The sequence below is a fragment of the Vidua chalybeata genome, chromosome Z (assembly GCF_026979565.1).
Source record: "Vidua chalybeata isolate OUT-0048 chromosome Z, bVidCha1 merged haplotype, whole genome shotgun sequence".
Taxonomy (NCBI): Eukaryota; Metazoa; Chordata; class Aves; order Passeriformes; family Viduidae; genus Vidua; species Vidua chalybeata.
The window spans coordinates 60,956,086-60,978,166 of record NC_071570.1 but is presented as its reverse complement, the minus strand read 5'-3'; the positions used below and the strand labels follow the sequence as shown (position 1 = coordinate 60,978,166).

At 34.4% G+C, this 22,081-nt stretch overlaps 1 protein-coding gene across 1 annotated transcript in view; it reads right to left on the bottom strand.

Annotated features, from left to right (window-relative positions):
* Positions 1–22,081, bottom strand: part of ADGRV1 (adhesion G protein-coupled receptor V1) — a 271,213-nt gene that overhangs the window by 237,518 nt on the left and 11,614 nt on the right. The window contains exons 9-20 of the mRNA XM_053931503.1: positions 19,303–19,479; positions 18,098–18,321; positions 10,569–10,601; positions 9,381–9,507; positions 9,107–9,292; positions 8,223–8,403; positions 7,507–7,670; positions 6,737–6,860; positions 6,064–6,330; positions 4,538–4,664; positions 2,186–2,403; positions 407–1,150 (exon numbers count right to left, since the gene is read on the bottom strand). Of these exons, the coding sequence (XP_053787478.1) occupies positions 407–1,150; positions 2,186–2,403; positions 4,538–4,664; positions 6,064–6,330; positions 6,737–6,860; positions 7,507–7,670; positions 8,223–8,403; positions 9,107–9,292; positions 9,381–9,507; positions 10,569–10,601; positions 18,098–18,321; positions 19,303–19,479 (2,572 nt within the window). The remainder of the gene's footprint in view (positions 1–406; positions 1,151–2,185; positions 2,404–4,537; positions 4,665–6,063; positions 6,331–6,736; positions 6,861–7,506; positions 7,671–8,222; positions 8,404–9,106; positions 9,293–9,380; positions 9,508–10,568; positions 10,602–18,097; positions 18,322–19,302; positions 19,480–22,081) is intronic.

The window sequence follows — 22,081 nt, the reverse complement described above, 5'->3', positions numbered from 1 at the left end:
GTAATATAATACACTAGACTCAAAAACATTATTGTATTTTGCTTCAGAAATCAAGAGAAAAAATTCTTTCTTAGTCACAGTACTGTAAATCTAATAAAAATCTTAATCATAAATATATATAACTATATGTATAGCTATATATCTATAAGCATAAATATAGAAATATAATCATTAATTATTATTTTCAAATTATTGAAATTCAAGCTCCCTTACAGTTCTGATGCTTTTTGAAAATTTCCATTTATATGGTTTTTGAAAATCCCTAGAATTTTTTATTAATTGCTTTTAACTAACTAATCAGGTATAATAATTTCAGAATCTTGCGTACATCTTTCAAGGAGCTAGACTCTTCCATATTTTGCAGAACTTCACATATGAAGAAGAATAATACAACCTATTGACTCACCATCAGCAATTGCTTCTCCTTTAAGGCTCTTAATTCCTCCTAGTATTGGAATTCCATCCACGTAAAATTCAATTATACTTTCATCCAGAGTAATCAGAATGTGAACCCAAGTACTTTCATCCAGATATTTCAGGACTGCTGCTTTGGCTATGTATGTCATATAGGACCTTAATGCTGTATAATGAAGCACTACAGAAATATGAGAATCATTTGTTTGGATTTTCACACCATAATATAAGGTCCCATTACCATCATCCTTTTCAACTATATAACCATCAGTATTGCCATTAGGAATTAACCATGCTGAAAATGTAAAATTAGTTACTGCAGTATTTCCATCGTATGGGTATTCCAGACCAATAATTCCAAATGCATCCTCTTTTCCACTGAAATACAAAGCATCTGTTCCACTGTAATGGCGTCTCATGTGCGGCTGAGATTGCACTGAACTCGGAAATGATCCCAGCAACAAGAAGTCTACCATTGGCGGTAATCCACCTTGAAACGTACTGGACAGTATTTCCCAACCTAAACGGACAGCACCAAAAGTGCCTTGATGTCTCCAGATGGTGAAGTCTGTAATATAGGAAAGATCATCCTCAGAAAGAACATCTTCTACTATCTCTCTGTCCTGACTCTCTGGATCTATAACGAAGACTCCAAAAGGGTCATCATTGAAAGGGATCATCACAGTTACAGCAAGGCTTGTTTCAGACAACTGCCCACCAGGACCAGGAGACCCACCTATATAATGGAAGTTAAGAGTAAAAGTTACTGGTCTGAAAAAAAAGTTACTAAGTATTTTAAAATGTTTAAACAAAATACCTTTTCAAATAGGCCTAAATCTTCTTTAAAGGGTCTCTGAACTCTTAAACATTTCTCCAAATTTAAGATTAACATAAATTAACTGTATTGATTTTAAAATACTACAGAGAATATTTTCATAGAAAATAAGCCATGTTATTTTTTAATTGCAGAATATAACTGTTTTTCAGTTAAAACAAGAATTACTCAGATTTCCTGAATTAGTAATGAGATAAGATGCTTCTGTTTCATTTGAAAAACATGGGGTCAAACTCATTTCTCATTGCACTCCAAGATTTACACAAATATTAAATGGCAACGTTTTGTTCACTGCCTCCAAATATGCAGAGATTACCCTGCAAAATCAGTAACCAGTTGTGTGTTAAAACTGCTCCTAAGTCCTGTCATTAGTCACCTACTTCTCCACAATAAGAAGACTGTAGAGCCTCCATGCACCACTAAGCAGGAAATCTTCTGTACACACCTATGGATTTCACTTACAGAAATGTCAACATATTTTCAGCTGTATCTTGGCACAGAAGACCATAAATAGTACTGAGGTGTAAGGAGTCCAGCAGATTTGGAACTCTACTCAGTAGCAGGCCTCTAGCAGTTGTAATTTAAGTGATATGAAGTGGTAACTACTTGTATTTTAGAGAAATTTCTAGAAAAAAGGAAACAAAACAGCCAATCTCCATTATGGTATTTTATACCTGCATTTTGCCAGCTCTACAGAAGGCTCTACATCTCTGAAATCACTAAAAGGCATCTTTTTTAAAGGCCAGATTCCAAAACTGTGTTCATATATCTAAATTAAAAAAAAAAATGAGAAACAAAACTTAAAATGTCACCAGAAAAGTATAGGATGACATAGGTATCAAGGCAAAGCTCTTTGCAGGATTGCTTCTTTTTGATTGATTAAATATAATTGTTTTCTACCAGATAGGAAGGGAATGTTTATATGGAAGACAGTACCTGAAACATTCACCAATTTTAAAATGTAAAATTCATTGAATTCAGGAATTTTATCTGAAACAGCATGGAGCACTATCTGCTTTGATCCTTCACCATCCATGAAGTACACAGTCCCATAAGTTTCACAGAACTCTTCTCCTGGTTTTAGTGTAGAGTCATTATGAAACAGCTGCCAGGTTAATGAGACATTCCCAAAGTGTCCTCTATGTCTCAAAATCCTGTTCAGAGATACAGAAAGAGTAAATGTCCTGGCAGGTATGCATCAGCATTCTTCATTAACAATGGAAAACATGGACTAACCATCCTTACTGTGGAATATAATATGCATTGTTCTAAATAACCACAAATAACAAACAGAACCATGAACAATAAAACAATCCTCTTGGAGGGCCCACAGTTTCACAATATAATTCTTCACCAAGGTATACCACAGATGTCTTAGAAAGAAAGTAATCAATGAAGGTACATGCAAAACAGTACTGTTTAGATGAACATCAGTTTGTCTTGCACTTCTATTTTTTAATAATAAACAATGAATGTATAGTTCAGCAAATCAACAATAAAAATTGTGTTAACAGGCCACTCTTAGAGAAGAAAGAGAAGGTATTTAACTACAAGTATTTTATCCTTTAACCATTAAGATGCCTTTACTTTTTTTGTACTGGTATTTGATTACAGTTATATAGTAGGTCCTTCACAAATCTGATTATTCCATATTAAGAATTGAATAAATACAAAAAAAGCTTTTATTTGTTTGCATAGTTATCTGATAACATAATTTCACCAATTTCCAAAAAGTTATTATAAATAAAAACTGAAGAGCTGAACTGAACATAAAGAAGTTCCTTTATTAACAAAATATGTTTGCATACAAAATGACCATTTCTGTTTGTGTGGTAAAAAGCAAAAAAAGCTGTTTAAAGCATTATTATACAAGTATGAAAAATTAATAAGTAAAGCAGTCTAGGAACAGAAACACAATATGTTTTTACTGCTTCCAAAGATTCCTTTTGTTATTATTAAGCAGGACATTTTATTCCAGTGGTGTAGCACTGCTGCAGAAACTCCAGTTACTCTCTTAAAAGCTCAGTGCTGCCATAGGTGTTCTCACTGGCTAGATTATAAACTAGTCTGACCCTTTTCTTATGTACTAAACAAAAGTGAAATCCTTTTGGGGGTATAGAAGAGACAGTTTCCTAGTAAATATATTTTATCAATAAGAACTAAATAAGGTAAAATTTTGGTGACCTTGGAATCATGTGCTTCCATAAAGTGCCTGTATACAAATCTGTTTAGTTCAAATCATCACTCTTCACAGCATCGATCTGAAAAAAAAATATTAAGGACCACCCAAAGAGCAACATAACAAAACCAACCACAGAATATATATTTAATATACTCTTTTAACAAAGATTTTAATTTTTTAGATGTGCAACACAAGCATAAAGATCTAACTTACAGTCATAGGAATCTATTTCCAGGACTTAAAACAATCAAATCAAATAAAAATATATAAAAGATAATTAAACAATTGTTTAAAAGCCTCTTCTTTAACTGTTCACACTGTCACATTTATTGTGAACCTGTTTCTTTATACCCTGTCTAAAATGTTCTCATTGAAAATCAGTATTTTTGTCAATTTAGAGACACATTCTTACTTTAGGAATATAAAAAAGTCAGATGACATGAAACTTAATTTCTTAAACCTTCCCTTTCCTGAATACATCCCAGTAGCTACAGGTCAGACTAGGGAAAAATATATTCAGCCTAGAAGAAAGGTGCATTTGGACTTTGAGTATGGTCCGTATCTGCAATTTACAGATAGAAGAAAAACAAACTAACAGAAAGAATACAGTAAAATGGGTTGTTTGCAGGGTAAGATTTCAAAGGGGGGTGCAAAAAGAAATTAACAACCACATAGTTGTATTTAGCTGTATTTTGAAAAGATTTTTTACTTCTCTATTAGTCCAGGTTATATTCTGCTCATTCACCTTGATCCTTCTGAATCTACAGTCTCATGAAATATAACAAAAACTCCTGTGCTGTAACCTTATTTGTGTGAAGATATAAAAAAGCCCCCTGTGTTGCAATCTTACTTGTTTATATTTTAACAGGAATTTTGTACACATTTTAATATGCACAGTCTACTTGATAATATAAGAGTTGATATTTGATGTTTTGTTGATCCTCAATATGTTTGTAAATAATTAATCCAAAATTTGGTGAAGCTAGTTTTTTATTAAATTTTAGCAATGCAAAAAATAGGGTTAGATCAAAGTACTATCCATAAAATAACACACACATCAAGATATACATACATGTATTCAAAAAATATTATTTAAAAGTACTTACAAAAAAAAATTACTTTTCCCTTCTTCCACTAGCTTCTCTAGAGGTTCTAAGGAGAAAATTCCATTAGGATCATCATTTGCTTCAATAATAACTGTAGCCACTCCAGCATTATAGATAACAGTATCCCCTAAAAAGAGGGTGATTAATTTTATCAAAACTGGAATCAGAAATGGAGCTAACTCTAAAATTAAATGTATTTTCTTCTCACGTCAACAGGTTTCATGAAAAAGAAAGAAACAAGCAGTGATGAAACAATCAGTGCAAACTAATATTTGAGATATTCAGTAACAGATAAATCAGTGTAAAAAAATGTAAATAGCATCTAAGGCAAGGATCAAGAATGCAGATTTGAAGAAAAACATATAACATGACCAGAGATGATGCAATTCTGAAAAGAAAGGATTGTATGAGAGGCAGTACTTCATGTTTGATCAATTGATCAAGTCAGAAGAAAAAGAAACGTATTCAGAGATCCCAGCTCTCCTTTAGACCTACAGCAGAAATATTGCACTTTAACTAAATACAAGACAACAACAACCTCCAAGAGATTAGTCATACCCATATCACAGCCTATCTGAAAATAAATAAATGCAAGATACCTGTGAAGTAAGGTGGAAATTAATAAGATTTCTTTGTGTATATTAGCAGAGTAAGGACATTTCAACACCTTATGTCCTCAAAGGTATATTATGTTGCCATCCCCATCCTAGTTTTCACCCTTTTCAAAAGCACTAGACTTGTTTTTATTCCAAAGTGAACAACCTATTTATGGTTTTAACTTCATATACCTCTATTTGTATTTTCTCAGAGGTACAACAGTCCAACATAATTTTCAAAACGGATGTAACAACCAAGGCCAATATATACAACAGATCATAAAAAAGAAAAATAATAATTGCATTTTTCCCCCTTTCAGGAATTCATCTAGAAATATTCTGTATTTTGCCCATTCTGGCAGGAATGTGTGAAAGAAGGAAAGCCATCATATGTTTCCAATAGAATGGTAAAAAAGATACGAGCAGATCCTGAACAAAGTTAGTAAAGGAGAAAGAGAGCACTGAAGAGAAAATTTAAGAAGGGAGAAGTATGGCTTTGTCCAATAATTTTCATAAAGCTGGTGTTCTCTAAGAGAACTGAGTATCACAGTGAATTCTAGCTGGCCTTGGGAAACACATGAACTACCTTATACTCAGATAATTGAGAAAAATTACTATTTCTTATATTTAACTTATATTTTCTTATTGATGAGTCAAAACCCCATCTAATTTGGAGCATTTGAAAAGAGATTTCAACTCAAGTTATTTTTGCAGGACAGTTTCAGCTATTTAATTTAATTTTGGTTTCCAATTAAACAATTCAAGATCAAAATCCAATCACACTGTACAGAAATTTTATAGAAATGTTGATGCAAACCTTATTCATATAATGTCTGGCATTTATACATTGCTTTATGATAAGAACAAGCTGGTAAAAAACTGAGAAAAAAGAAAAGGATTACTAAACATACATTAAATCATTGCTTTTACCTGTTGAATTCAAAAGGAAGATATAAAATACTTCATCAGTTTCAGGAGTATCATCATCATTAATACACACAGATAAGGTCTGCTCTCTTTCTCCGACATCAAACAGAATTAAACTCTCCTTTTCACTGGGAACAAAGTCTCCCTCTTCAGCAGTTGCATCTCCATTAACAGTAATATACTGAACAGCAACAACAGTATCAGCAGATCCATTCCTTAGGACTGTAAAGTTTGCAACACTCCCTTCTGTAATGCTCACTGACAGAGGTTCTGAAAACACACAAGTAACAAATTCAAGCTCAATCCTGAGCTTCCTGCATGCAGTTTATCCACCTAATCCCCTGTAAGAGGCTTCTTCACCTCAGGGAAAGAGAAGGCCCATGTAGTTCAGGAAGATAAATACTTGCAGTTAAAAGAGAATATTGTTTTCCTTAGCCACCTAACCAAGAGCCATCCACAAGAATAATGACAAAAAATGAGAGAAAATCCTTATGTTAAAAAAAAAACCAAAAAAAACCAAAAAAAAAAACCAGCAAATGCAATAGAACAAAACCAAAAAAGCATGTCTTATGACACCAGCTCCACTAGGATTAAGATTTTTCAATAAACTGCTCTTTCAATAAAATCTGTATGGGGTAGAATATGAATTCCAAATTTAAAACCAGTAATATCTAACCTGCAAAATAAATGGGATCATCATTCCTTGTAATTTGTAAAAATGCACTGGTTATATTGCCCAGTCTTGCTCCACCAGTGGCATTGAATAATCTGATTATGAATACCTCCATCTCTTCAGGTACCTGAATGACAAAGTGTTAAGAAATTAATTTGTTGCATATGAAACAATGAAGAAATTAAAATGAACAGCTGAGGAAGTTAATAAAACAGGGTTCCTGAGTCTTGTTGCTTATTTCTTGATTCATAAGTGTGTTAAGAGGGAAAAAAAAAGATAGTTCACACTCTCACACAAAAATAATCATCAGTCAAAAATCTTTGTAAATAAATCCCCTCATTTTTACTATTATACAGATGATCCAAAAGTTATCTTGCAGTTTCCTGATGCTGATATAACTTATTTTTACAGCAATATTTATTTATTTATTCTTTTATTACTAATTAGTCTCATTCTTTCTTATCTTACTTCAAATGTATCATCATTAAAACAATAAGATTAGGATTCTTGCTATCACAACAAGTGGCTTACTTATTATTATAATTTAACCACATGACTACTGACAGATTCAAATTTTTTGTTTACAGACAAGCACAATGTCTCAAATTTTCTTATGATTTACTTAAGTAAACTCACTTTTATCCAAGTATTTTGATTTTTTTCTCAAAAAAATTATCAGTTTCTTAAAAAACAGAGCTGCTTCTTAAATTTCAATGTTTTAGCACCTCCTCTTTGCTCCACATATTTACACAAAAATACTTAAATATTATTACCTCATCTGGTAGAGAGTATATTGTGATATTTTTTGAAAACTCCAGATTTTCAAAGAATATAGTCCCTTGTTCTGGATAGATGTCATTGGTACATACTGGGTCAACAATCCAGGACACACTAACATTGCCATAGTTTCCTTGGTTTCTTACAAGTATGTAAGAGGCTACAAAATGTAAACATGTACAGTCAGTGTGTGTTTCCAGAAAAGCACAACTCAAAATGAAAAAGGTCAGCAAAGATGAAACAAAGAGAAAGGAAAGGAAACAATAAGTAAATCCACTTCCTGCAAAACTCCTATGTGAGTGCCTTACACAAAAAGTCACATAATAATAGCCCATTACAGCAGTTAAGACTAGTATCAACTCTGTTGATACACTAGAGATAGATAAATTGAAGTCACACATATGAAAATTTAGCTCATTCTTCTCCCACATAGCACCTCATGCTCACCAAGCAGAACTACTACCACCGGGCTGTACCTTGCAAATAAATAAATTCTCTGTCCCTCCTGTCTGGTATATTCTCTAACTCTTTTAACTGGATTGATCCCTAATGGCTTTCAAGGCTCATCCTCCTCCACACTAATCTCCACTGCTCATCATACCGTACCCCCCTGGAAACTCCTGAGTTGTTGTTCCGTGAAGATGAAATAGGAAAAAGTAGCCTTGCAGGAGCAGACAGCAGGGAAAGAAGTTATTCTGATAAAAAGAATTACCAGTGTAGATGATTTCTCCTTTACTTTCCTTTATTGTTACTGATAGTTCATCAGGTAGAAATTGAATGACACCATGTGGATCATCATTCTTCAAAATGGTTATATTTACCCTTGTGGCATTCCCCAGCTTGCCTGACATTTCACTGTAGCCACTGAGTACAACAGCATATTCCTCATCCAGCTGGAAAAGGGAAACTCAGTCCGAATAAAAAGATTTATTCAGCAGGAAAAGACAATTTCAACAAAAGAAAATTACACACATTTTCTACATTCACAATGATTTTGTACATCTTTGTCATCTGTAACAGTGGAAGTAAAGATTTTAAAAGCCCTGACATTAAGCTAATTTAAAAAGAATTTGTCAGCTTGCATTATTAATATAATGTGACTTTGTACTTTGTTAAATATTTTGTTAAATATTTTGTTAAATATTTCTTGAAAAAACACAGGAGATGCACTGTGGAACACTAAAATAAGTATTGCATCTTTGCATCTATACAGCAAATATTAGTGTTTATTATTATGGGGAGCACTGAGTTCAGTTAGCAGGCATTTACCAAAAAACAGACAAAAAGGAAGTGATTGTACAGCCCTCAATTAAAGTGGTGTTCCATAGTACAGAATACCACTGTACTATGGATGCCAAAAGCTCAGATAAATGAGAAGTTAAGTTTCAATTTACAAAAAATAAAAATCCGTTCAGGCCTACTAAAGCCAAAGATACCTTCTAGTAATCCAGGCATCCCTGATTTGAAGACTGGGAATACATTCCCTAGAAAAGCATTGCATTCTCCTTCTGCTACCATATATTTTCCTGTATTTTTATAAGTGACAAAATGTTAAAATGTGAACACAATTTGGAGAAAGGAAAATTTCATTGCTACCTCTGGAATCCCATCCATCCTTGTCAAAAGAGTAATTATGATCTCTCTTTCACCAGGTTTAAATTCCAGAATTCCTGTGCTTCCATAAAACTCATTATTGTCCCTTGGTTCTACAGTGTATCGCAGAAACTGCCTAACAAGGTTCCCTCTGCTGCGGACAATCTGCAGTTCGACAGAATCTCCCTCCTATAAAAAAGGAGATCCAGCATTTTACTTGCACTTTGCTAAGATTTACTTTTCCATAATGATTAAGAAAAGTTATTCAGATAGCTACCTTGATACTGTAGGGACCTCTGGAAGAGGGAGAAAATTCAAACACTCCTCCAGGATCATCATTTTCCAAAATAGTGATCTCACAAGTAGTAAACCCATATTTCAGTATTTGATTTTCCACACTGACCCTGGGAAAGGAAACAAGTGATGGTTTTTTTGAGTGATGGTTCTTTTAGTAAGTAAATACATATCTATGTGAAGGACATCAGAATCCTGATTGATTTTATGAATAAATTATGAAAACAATCACCTAAAAAAATATAATAAATTAGGAAAGACACATCCGAGTGTTCCATTCACTTGCAGAAAACCCAGCCTTTGTTCCTGAGATAGCTTTGCTTTCTGATTATTTTTTGCAGCTTATAGTTCTGGGACTTTTTAGTCACACATGCACACAACAAAAGAAAAAGAAGCAGAATTGTATACTAAAAATTTAAAATCACATTTAGTATTATTTTTTATTTGGATCAAAACATAAGGAGTGATCCAAAACAAAGAGAGCTTATATTTCTTGTATTCATTTCCTTGGATATAAACTTTCAATTACATTGTTTTAAGTACATTCCATTAAAAATGCAAGAAAAACAATTGCTGAAAAATGCATAAAGAATGCACCTTCAGATGGATAATTTTGATATAGCTTATTAAATGCTGGTTTATGAATTCAGATTCATCTTCCATGTTTTCTGGAAGAAACTTTCAATGAATAAACAGGAAATATCTATTTTAAATGGTGATATGTCATGTTTATTGCATATTTTAAAAAATATGCCAGCAGACACAAAAACTTGTGTTAACATAAACTAAACAGATGCCATTCAAAAAAAAAAAAACATAACTGCTCAACAGAAAACTTCTCTATGGTTCTAGTCCACTCAGGCATTTAGGTGGGACAAATTGTATTTCTGGCAGTTTAAGACAATGGATCCATATTGCAATCAAGTACAGGTATCAAACAATGAGTCATGCATTAGTAACTTTCATCATTCACAAATCCTAAATAAAGCTTCAAGCCAGAAACACATGCCATCAAATTAAAAACCAAAGGGAAACCAAGCATTGTCCAAAGAGATGCAGAAGTCATGATTCCTGAGAGGAAAAGAAGTTATTGACAGATTCTATTCAAACTAATCACTCGTAAAACAAAGCATTGATTCATTGAAGACAAACCACAGTTCACTGCACTTACCCAAAGTACACGATAAACCTTTCTGTCTCTACCCTGTTAACAGAGAAAGAAAAAAAAAAAAAAAAAAAAAAGAATAGAGGGAAAGAAAAGGGGTTGGGGAATGAATGAAAGTGCTGGTTCCTGGAATTTCAATAGTACCAGTCTTAGACAATAATAAAAACAAGAGCACCAGAAAGTTTTCTTTTCCCTTTCCAAACAATCATATTCCTTTTAGGGGAACCTCCTTCCTTGGCATTTTCCTGCTGACAAATGCTAGCAAGTGGACAATCCTCACTGGTGAGAAATGACCCCATGACCAATTCAGAATGTCAAGGCCCATTCATGGTATGCCCTACCCAGCTCTCCTCCAGGTGTTCTTTTACTGCTGACCTCTGTGTCTGCTCACAACTGCACCAGCATCCCACATTTATAACTTCACAAAAAAAAAAAAAAAAAAAAAAAAAAAAAAAAAAAAAAAAAAAAAAAAATCAACATGCCTCCATTATGTGTTATTTCATCAATCTGACACAGTAATAATAAAAACAGATTAATACATTGGGAGTTGTAATAGATACATATCAAAGACTATTCTAGCAAAAAATCACATCAAACTTTATTTCTGGCAATTTTTAGATTAATCAGATTATCAGAGTAAAATATCAACAAAAACAGAAAAGAAGAAAACAACCATCCCCCCCAAAAAAAACCAAAGAAAAAACAGAAATAGGAAAATAAGCACATATGACAAAACTATCACATCAATTCAGATGAAAGGACATTATTCTGCAATAACAAGTATGTCATTTCATGAAAGTATGTATAGATTATTTTCTTAACCTAAAATAAAAATATAGTTAATATTAAACCCGAATCTACCATTAAAATTGTGTAAAGAGATAAACAAAGCATTTATAAAGTGAAATTTTGAATTCAAAAATAATTCAGCTTCAGAATTCAATAGACATAAGAGTTCATTCAAAAGTCTGAAGTAATAAAGCAAATACATTTGCAGCTTTATTCTTTCAAATAGGAAATCTGATTTTCTGAATTTCTAAGTTATTTCAAATGAGGCTACAATTTAAATACTATATATGAAGACATTCTCCTTTCCTTCAGAAATGTATGCAAGTTTTCCAAAATCATCAAGCATTAATGTAATTTTAAAAGTCAAGGTGAAAATTCCAGAGCTAAAGTTTATGCTAAATTTTCATTATATTGCTCTTAATGCTAAAATTCAGTTATATCACTAAGCATTGGTAACATATTTCACAGCAGATAATACAAACGAACCATTATATTAAGTGGGGTTTTGGTACGTATGTACAAGCTTAAGTGGTTAAGACATCATCACCAAAAAGTGAAAGGGCATGCCAGATACACCATCTCTTTCATCTTCATGAAGTCAGACTGCATGAATCCAAATGCAGCTCAGACAAAAAAGAGCCTGTTAACTGAGGAGTAGTGCTAGAATCTAGTATCGTGTTGTAGTGCATGATGGCAGCTTTAACAAAATCCAAGGGGTAGCTGAAATTAAACAGTCCCAAGCTACTGTGAGGAAGTACTTTGAGTATCTCCAGGTATACCTTGAAAGTACTTAGAAGACTGGCAATACTTACTATCTTTTAACAGGCACAGTGTAAATCAGACCAGAATCTCGAGAACTTGGAAGTTAGAAAGCAACAGATCAGATTCAGCCCATCCACTGCTAAAAATACCATTATCTTTGATTTTTCTCCAGCCAAGTTTTCAAAACTAGGGTCCCTTGACTGACTGACTGATTGCTGGATCTCACCCTGTTTTCCTGCATGACTGGCCAGATTGCTACCAGTGCTCTAATATATTAAATGTTGGTTAATATTCAAAAACAGCAGACAGTGGCGGGGCACTGGAACAGGCTCCCCAGAGTAGCAGTCACAACACCAAGGGGCATCCTGTGTAGGCCCAGGAGTTGGATTTGATGATCCTTATGGGTTCCTTCTAATTTTTCTTATTCTGTAATTCCATGATAAAACAGCCTATGTAAAAGAGATTAGAAGCCACGAAGTACAGGCTTCCAACTTGGATCTGCCATTACATGAGCAGTGAACACAACAGGATCCCTTGTGTCTACATTCTGGGGTAATCATATACAAATTTTCACATCAACCCTGGACCAGGATCCATCAAGTGACTTCCTGGCTCAGCCTTGGATTTTTCTTCTTGCTGTGGACCTGCCTGGCAATCACGGAGCTGTGTCTAATGCCAGTGACCATCATCCAAACATGGCATTTATCCTTGACTTAACCTGCTCTACCACCACGACCTTGCCTTCTGCTTGGACTGAAGGCTGCCCCTACTTCCCATATGAAAAATCTCATCTGAAAAGGATGGTCATCACAGAAGTTCTTTCTTTAAAAATGCCTTAATTACTACTTAGCAAGAACTATAGATAAATTAAGACAACTGAGAAAAGCTTCAAAATGTTTCCTCAGTGTTTTAAAATGCATAGTACTATAAAATAACAGAAAGAATATTTTTGACTGTGTTTAAAATAACAACACAATTCTTAAATAAAAACTACTGAAAATAAAATAATAATTAAGAGAAGTGTTTGAATTTAGTAACTTTGAAACAATAACTATAATTCTGAAGAAAGTGAATGCCCATGAGAAACAGAATTGCAACTGTGAGTTTGTATTAGTGTTACTCTGAAAAACACACTTCTCTAAAATATTTCTCTTCTATCAGGTATCTCAGAAAAGGTGCATTCAAACTGCCTGTGGAAAATGCCATTCAAACTTGCATCCTCGATTTGTGTTCACTACTTGATTTTTTCAGAATTATCTATTGACTTAATTAGTGACCTAGCTTTAAAGAATAGTATTCAAGGAGGAGTGGACACATTATAAATTCCACAGTGTTTCTTATCAGAGAGAACACTTTCTCTCCAGGTTCAATTCACAATTTATTTGATTTTGGAGGCTATTTTAACTTATGTTATTCACAGCAGAAGATAAATGGTGTTACTACTTTGAAATGTAATGAAAACTAGCTGTAGGTGTCCAGTAACACTCATATAAACATTCTGCTACCAGTTTCAAATAACCTTTTCCCTATCAAAACAAGATCTGGCCAAAGCCTTGAAGTAAAAGCCAACATTTTACAATGAACGACTTAATTCTTATAGCACCACATATATTTCTTTATAGAAAAATTACTTTAAAAAGATAAATATAGTTTTGAAATAGGCAGTAAGCACAGGAAATCCCCAAGTTAGAAAATTACTGCAAACTCCATTAAACAACTTTTCTTATGCCCTGAATTAAGGCACATAGACAGTATGTCGTGCTTTAAATGGGCCTTCCATGATTTGCAAAGTTTTTTATCATTAAGTAGTCTCTTGAACACAAAAATGCCTTGACTGAATTTGGAAAACAATTTTTTTTTAAAATGTAAATGCAAAACATAGTGTTGGGTTCAGTTCTGGGCCCTGCAATTCGGCAACCATGAATTTATACAACTGTTACTCTTAAAAACATACTTCTCTAAAAAATCTTCTCTTTTATCCGACATCTCAAAAAAAGTCCTCTTCCAGTGGGCTACTTTTCAGCCACCCTTCTGCAGCCTGTAGCTATGCATGAGGTTATTGAGACCCATGTGGAGAATCTGAGACTTGGTCTTGTTGAATATCAAGTCCTTGGTGTCACTCAATCAATCCAGCCTGTCCAGGTCCCTCTGTAGAGCCCTCCTACCTTCCAGCAGATCAACAATCCCACATAACTTGGTGTCATTCACAAATTTACTGAGGGTAAATGCCCTCATCCAAATCACCAATAAAGATATTAAACAGTTCTGGGCCCAACACTGATGCCTGGGGGACCACAACAGTGTCTGGCTGCCAACTGGATCCAGCACTGTTCACCACCACTCTCTGGGCCTGGCCATCTAGCCAGTTCTTAACCCACAGAAGCGAGCACCTATTCAAGCTGTGGGCTGCCAGCTTTTCAAGGCAAATGCTGTGGGACACAGTAACTTTGCTGAAGTCCAGACAGACAACATCCACCGCCTTGCCCCAATCCCACAGGCATGTCAGATGATCGTAAAAGAAGATCAGATTGATCAGGCAAGACTTGCAGGACTTGCCTTTCCTAAACCTATGTTGGCTGCGTCTGATGCCCCAGCCATCCTGTAGGTATCGTATGACCCCACTCAAGATGATCAGTTCCTTGCCAGGCACCAAGGTCAGGCTGACTGGCCTGTAGCTCCTCAGAACCTCCTTCCAGCCCTCTTTGTGAACAAGCATCACACAGGCCAACCTCCAATTGTCTGTGACCTCCTCAGATAGCCATGACTGATGGTAAATGATAGAGAGGAGCTTAGAGAGCTCTTACAACAGCTCCCTCATTACCCTAGGATGGATGCTATCCAGTCCCATAGACTTGTGATCGCCTAAATAGCTCTGCTAATCACTAACTACTTCCCTCTGGATTTCAGGAGGTCTATTCTGCTCTTCGACCTTTTCTACCAGCTCAGGGGAATAATTGATCTTACTGAGGCTGAAGACTGAGGCAAAGAAGGTGTTAAGTTCCTCAGCCTGTATCACATCACAGAAATCACTAGAACTATAAAATTTTCCACATTACATCAGTTTTGCTTCATTGTACATATGTCATATAAATACATTGGATACACACATATACGTACATGAACTTGTTCTGGCATCTTAATTTATGGGCGTCATTACCAAAAGATTCTGAGCATAAACTATTTAAACACTTAGCTGTTCCTGGATTTTAATTTTCCCAAAATAAAAATAAATTAATTTGTGTATTGCTTTTCCCAGGACCTAAAGTTCAGAGGTTTTCACTCTCAGCTCCACTCATTTAAAAGAACAAACACAATCCATGGGCCATGAGGGTCCTGGCCCTTCAGCTGTGCCAATTGCCAAATTTATAGCTGTGTATCTGCACTGGGGGCATGACAACTGCCAATAGCCAAATTTATTGTGCAAAAGTTAAAAAAAAAATCAGATTTAGGTTTGTGGTGATACAGACCTCTGGCTTTATCTATGTTTAGTTTCAATTCAGGCCTATTAAGATATGGGGAAGCATCCAAACTGAAGCTAGTCCTAAAGAAAGAAAATTAGAAGAAGCTTCAGCAGGTACAGGATTATCTTGCTTCTTTACAATTCATCTGTCTATATGCTTACATATTCTTCATGATATACATTGACCTCCATTTTGTGGACAGCATTCATAATTATTTTTAATATCCAGGGCCTACAGATGGTAGCCATAGAGCAAGGAAGGAAAATAGTAGTTTTAATTACTTGGAAGGTTTCTTTTGTTATTACAGGTACAATCAAAGCTCATTTAAAACATAATCTACTTTAACAACATCACTGAGTTGTATATAATACATCCTTGTTAGAACTAATTGTCATATTATTTTGCTATTACTAACTGCAATAAATAAAATGCTTAAGGACATATTTCTACGTCTATAGTTTCATTAAAGTCCGTACATGTTCTATCTTTCTAGACTTATGCTACAGTTTATCAAGCAATGCAAGCACATCCACAGCAGAGTGCATCTTTGATTTCATGGTAATTCACTACTGCTGTGAGGTGCTGGCTGCCAGTCTTGGAAATTGAAATCTTCTGTTCATCTAGAAAACACAAATCATGCAGGAGGCAATACTAAAAGCTTACACACATTACCCTGCCAGTATCATTCACCCCTGCTTTGAAGAGTAATCTCCAGTATTGAAAGGATGATCTTTGCAGACATTGCATTCTTGGCTTGTACTCAAAAGTTGCCATATTTCACCTGTAGCCTTGAGGGACACTGTACAGGTGTAGAGAATAGTTCAGATTTTATCTACTACTTATTTACTTTTTCCTGGTCAGACCACCTATTCCTTACTTCACTCTCTGACCTTGCCAAGTGTGGGAAAGCTGCTTACTGCTGGTAAAATTTTCACCAGCCACTTCATGATCAATAGAACCTGCTACTCCCACCACACATAGCAAAAGCAGAACAGTGGTTGTGTTTATTCAGCTGCCAACTCAATTCCCTTTCAGACATAATTTTCAAGGCATGGGATCACTAGTCAGAGTAAGTGGTAGAAAGCTGTAGTTACACATACTGCAGAGCTGACAATACTAAAAATTTAATCTTTTATGCTGCCCACTTCCTCCATGTACTTATTTATTTATCTCCTATCCTTCCACTTCAGCATTTTTGCCACTTTACACAACTTCTTCACAACTTCAATCATTATTTCTAATCATAGTTTCTTTGTTTGTGCCACAGATTCTAATGAACTTTCAGGCAAACTGGTTTCATCCACAGGAAGAAAAATAGAGAACTGCTTGCAATGGTCTCCATTTGTTTTTGTCTTCAACAGGACCATCTTTCCAACACAGTGAGTATCCAAGATTAGAATGACATAATTCATTGTGCACAAGATGCATTCACCAGCCAGCTTACAGAGAAGCAGACCAACCCTGCACTGAAAAAAGCATCTTTCCCTTGTGATGGAACAATGCTCAAAAAACAAAATCAGCAGCAGCTTAAGGAGTTGTTTTCTGGTTTGCTAGCATGTAGTCTACACGAGTATAAGGTGTTAAAAGTTTCCATGAGCTATTCTGTCCTTCCTATGTACAGCAAGGATACTTCTGCATAAGGTAAGGACTGTATACATGGTAGATGGTAGATGTATACACATCTACTATGTCATCACAATGCAGACATTGCAGACCTCTCTTAGCATGTTTCCAGAAAAATAAAAGGGAAAAATATACCTCAGATTATTAGGAGTTATTAGCAGAAGTGATAGTATTTCTAAAATATAGATACATCTGAAATTTTGGAAGCAGGACTGAAGAAATAGCCGAGAATCTTCTGCTAATAAAACAAAAGGCTCCTGGATATTAAATAATTCAAGTATTCTGAGTAGTGTTCACATGCAGATAATATCTTCTGAGGCCTCTTACAGCATTAATTATCCTGCAATCCTGATGTCACACAGAAGGGAGACCACAACACTGTGCTTCAGAAACATCATTGCTCCCTTTGTAGCTTAGGCATGTGGTAGTAGTCACACTGGCCTATTTTAGAAGCCATCAGTTGTGATGGAAGTATCTAATTCTGCAACAACATCCTGACTATAAAACTCTTCTGAGAAAAACATAGTTATGTATTGCTTTCGCAACTATTCATTATAGCTTTCCCCATTATCTCACAAAATATTATTTTTCTGAAAACAATGTTATAATCAAGAGCTATAACTAAAGATCAAAGCTAAATGAACGTTTTTAGTACCATACATTATTTTAATCAAAATACAAACAAAACTAAGTCATTAGATAATAAGCACAATATGATTTTTTACATTGATCACGAGTCAAAGAAGATTTCATACACAGTCTGAATCAAGGGCCCAAAATTCTTCCAGGTATTCATCGACACAATGGAGGCAACACCTCATAAGTAATACTGTGACAATTTTTTATATATAGATTGAATATAGCAAGTGGTACATATGAATGAAGATTAGGGTACAATACCTGTCCAAAGTTAATAACACGGTTTCATTCATTTCAGGTATATCATCAGCTTTAATAGTAATGTTGATTGCAGTATCACTTTGTCCAGATAAGAAAACAACAGAGCCATTAAAAGGACTTATATCATCCCGTGTTACTGACTTGTGATTAGGACCAGAGGGCCTCAAACTCCAAAACACAGTTGCTTGACCATCAGTCCCATCTCGATGCAATGCAATGGAAACCTGTAAAGCATGTGAGTCTGCTGTGACTTGCAAAACTAGATGCAAAAAACAGTTAACCCTTTGCAAATTACTGTTTGAATATGAGCTTCAAAATACTCACCTTGTGCTTTTTACTAATACCTATGTAAAAGAGCTGAAATCAAAGATGGTATATCCATGAAGATACATACTGAATCTTATATTTTTAAACATCTATCCATTATATACTTGGACATATATGTTTATATACACTTAGCGGAGGTGGCAGACCATCAACATGACAAATCACTTAGCACTCAGAAACACAAAAACCCTTCTATGACGGATTTAATCAATGCCCACCTCATCAAGACAACCAAGGTTTTAAATCAGCAGTTTTATTCTGAGAATGAAAAGCAGTTCTCTGATTCAGGATTTGAAGGAAAATCTCAGTTAAGGCAACTAGGGAGGAAAAATGGAAAATGTGAGAAGAAATATTTTATAGAGTTTCTCTGGCTGGGGTTACAGCATTCAGATGGATGACAATGCTTTTAAAAATGCTTTGGGTACTAAGAAACACAAAAAAGCATCTTTATTAGAAAACAGACTCAGCAAGCCAAACTACATAATTACATGTAAGTCAAATATAAAATACACAGACACTTCCATGAAATTTGGGAGCAAAATCAGTCCTACTTTACAGAGTGTCTTTGCACCTGGTGAAAGAAATTAAACTGTCTGCAGCATCTTTTGCTCTATGTGAGCACAAAGACATAACCAAGTCTAGATTCTTACACAGAAAGCAAAGTTCATTAAACTCTTCTGATGACAAACACATTAATCTTGCTAGCAATTTTTTGCCTTTTTGGTTTTTTAAAGCAGGAGAATATTCAAGATAAGATCAAACTTGGAGGATGGATTTTTCTCACATTAATTTTCAAATGTTACAGTGGATATAGCAAACTTTGCTTTCTCTGAATAAGTTTTCCCATACTAAGGGACAATATAAAAATGTTTACTTACCACTGTAGCAGGCGATTCTTCTGGTTCAGAAAGAATAATTGGAAGATTGCTAGTAAAGCCTATTTCTCCATTTGCAATATCTGGAGTAATCCTCAAAGAAATATTTCGAATCTCACCTAATCTAGGACTCACGGGTGTAACAAGAGGAATTCTATTCAGCAGCTCAACTTTTTCCAACTGTGAGAAAAAGTAAGAAAAACTTGAAAAATAAGAAGCCTGAGTACCAAGCAAGAACTATTCTGACATCTTGGAATAAGTGCCATATGCAAGGAGCAGAACACCTCCAGGATAAATTTCTCCTATGAGCAACATTTCTACTACAAAAATGTGTAAGTAGTTGTATAAGAAATTAAGTGAATGGAGTTGAGCTTCCACAGTAGAACGGTATACCTCTCAGACAAATTATGTACACAACTAAATGTATGTAGAGGGAGAATTAACTTTCTAAACTGGGCAATTCATTACTGGATCTATGAATTGATCTGCCAAGCATCCCAGACTGTTGTTCTAACTTCAGTTTTTTGCCATGCATTGATAAAAATCTGCTGAAGTCACTGGAAACATAATAATTTACACACTCGCATGAAGCCAAAGAGTGACTCAATCGTCTTTCCTCTCTCAAAAAAATGTAAAGGCATTTCTATTTACAATAACTTATATGTTAGAATTACATACAGAATTGAAAATGATTACAAGATTTCAAAACTGTAGTCTCCTCTTATATTACCATATTTTTGATGGTTTATTTATATTAAGAAATAGAAAAATGTTTATTCTAACTTTGAATGGAAAATACCATTCACTTAGCCCATCAGCACCATTGACATGACAAGGAAAGCAGGACTTTCCTTGTTTTACTTGATTTAATATTCCTTTCAAATATAATTTATAACACTATCAGATTCTGTCTACATGAATCACAATAACAGATATTTCTACAAATAATTTATATATACTTCTGTAAGCATTTCACTGGTGCATGAACCACCAATGAGAATCACCTTTTAACTCCCATTAGGATGCTTTTGCTTGGCATTATTAGATTTTGCCATATAGGTTATAGTGGAAAGGGCAAAACGACCTTATTTAAATCTATATAGTTATTATGAATCATCATTTCAACTGATGAGTTTTAAATTCCTTTGATTCTTAAAACTAGTTTATATAAAATACTTGGACTGTACCATATTTTGTTCAACTGTTATTCAAGTAACACTCAAAAATATTCATGCACATTTTATTTGATGATAGATGGGATTTGTTTTATAAATACCGTAATTAGAAACTGATTCTCAACCATATAAACTACTTATTGGGATTCTGAGGAACAGAGAGTGGTTCTATTTGTTTCCTTGTTTTCTAAGATTTCTTTTAGAGTAGGGGCTAATTCTCCAATTCTCCATGTAGGTGGACCACTGTTGTGGTTGTTAGCTCAGTACAAGTTCTGAAATACTACACAGCTGAAAGAATTCCCTTTGTTACTTTCTGGATAGTAAGTTGGCGGTTAAAATAATAATTAATGAAATATTGGGGTTTCTTTTAAAATTCAGTATTTCCTCTTAAAGCAAATCAGTCTATGAGAGAAAAAAGAATGCACTGTGAACTGAATAACTGAATAATACCAAGCAGTTTACTAGATTAGTTAATCTTTCTGTCCATACCAAAAGTGGTCTGCATAACAAACAATAGGTTATTTAATGGAAGATGTCATTGAAGAAGGTTAATCTCACATTTCCACTTCCTCTATCTGTTCTTTTATTGTGTTTACGCTTCGTTTCTTCCTCCACCCCTCTTTCCCTTATTCCTGACTTGATCCTTTACTGGGCCTAGTACAAACTTTGTAATCTCATTCTAAACATGTTTTCTGAGACTATAATTTATTCACGATGTAGAAGGATTGTCATAGTGATAAATAGGGGTATTGCATTTTATAGGAATTATTTGTGTTAGAAGTTACGTCTGATTTTGTGTACTCAAGAGATTTTTATAGTTCATGGAGAAAGTACAGAACATATACCCCATCTCCCTGGAATCTGCAGTTTGAAAAGCCAGGCCAAATGTCTGCATATTGAAGAACTTGTCACACATCTTGTCCATAGTCCACACTGTGATGTTATTTGTAATCTATCACCTGAAAGGAGCTTGGAATTTCAATTCTTCTGTCAATCTTTCAGAACACATGAAGATGGTAAAACACATTAATCTATTCTAATATTTCAGAAACATATTCCCTGCCTAGCTGTGAACATAGAGAGAGTGTGTGGAACTAAAATGATAATATGATTCTGGCAATATTTTTTTCTCTCTTTTTTTTTTTTTTTTTTTTTTGGTTTTTTTTTGTTTTTTTTTGTTTTCTTTTTGGTTTTTTTTTCTTAAGAATATAGGGGGAAGTAGGTAGAGGGGAAAATCTTTTCAAGTAATTAAAACATCTCTGGTAGACTAGAAATTAAAGAAAAAAAGACCAAATATAACATTTATGATTTCACATCAGCATCTCTATTTGATTAATTTTAAAGACACCTGACTTAAAAGGAAAAGACTGAAAAGAACTAAGAAATTAATTTTAAATTTGTGCTTTGGTTTTATCAAGTCTATGTATCAGGATTGCTGCCCAGGCTCATGATCCCAGACAGTGGCAATAGTTAATCAGAGGAAGTAGAGATTATGTGGTAGTCTCAACTGCAGATGAGAAAATAGGTATAAAAATTACTGATTACAATGCCCAGAATCTTCCACAGCAGCATATCTGAACAATAACTTGCTAACATGTATGCAAATC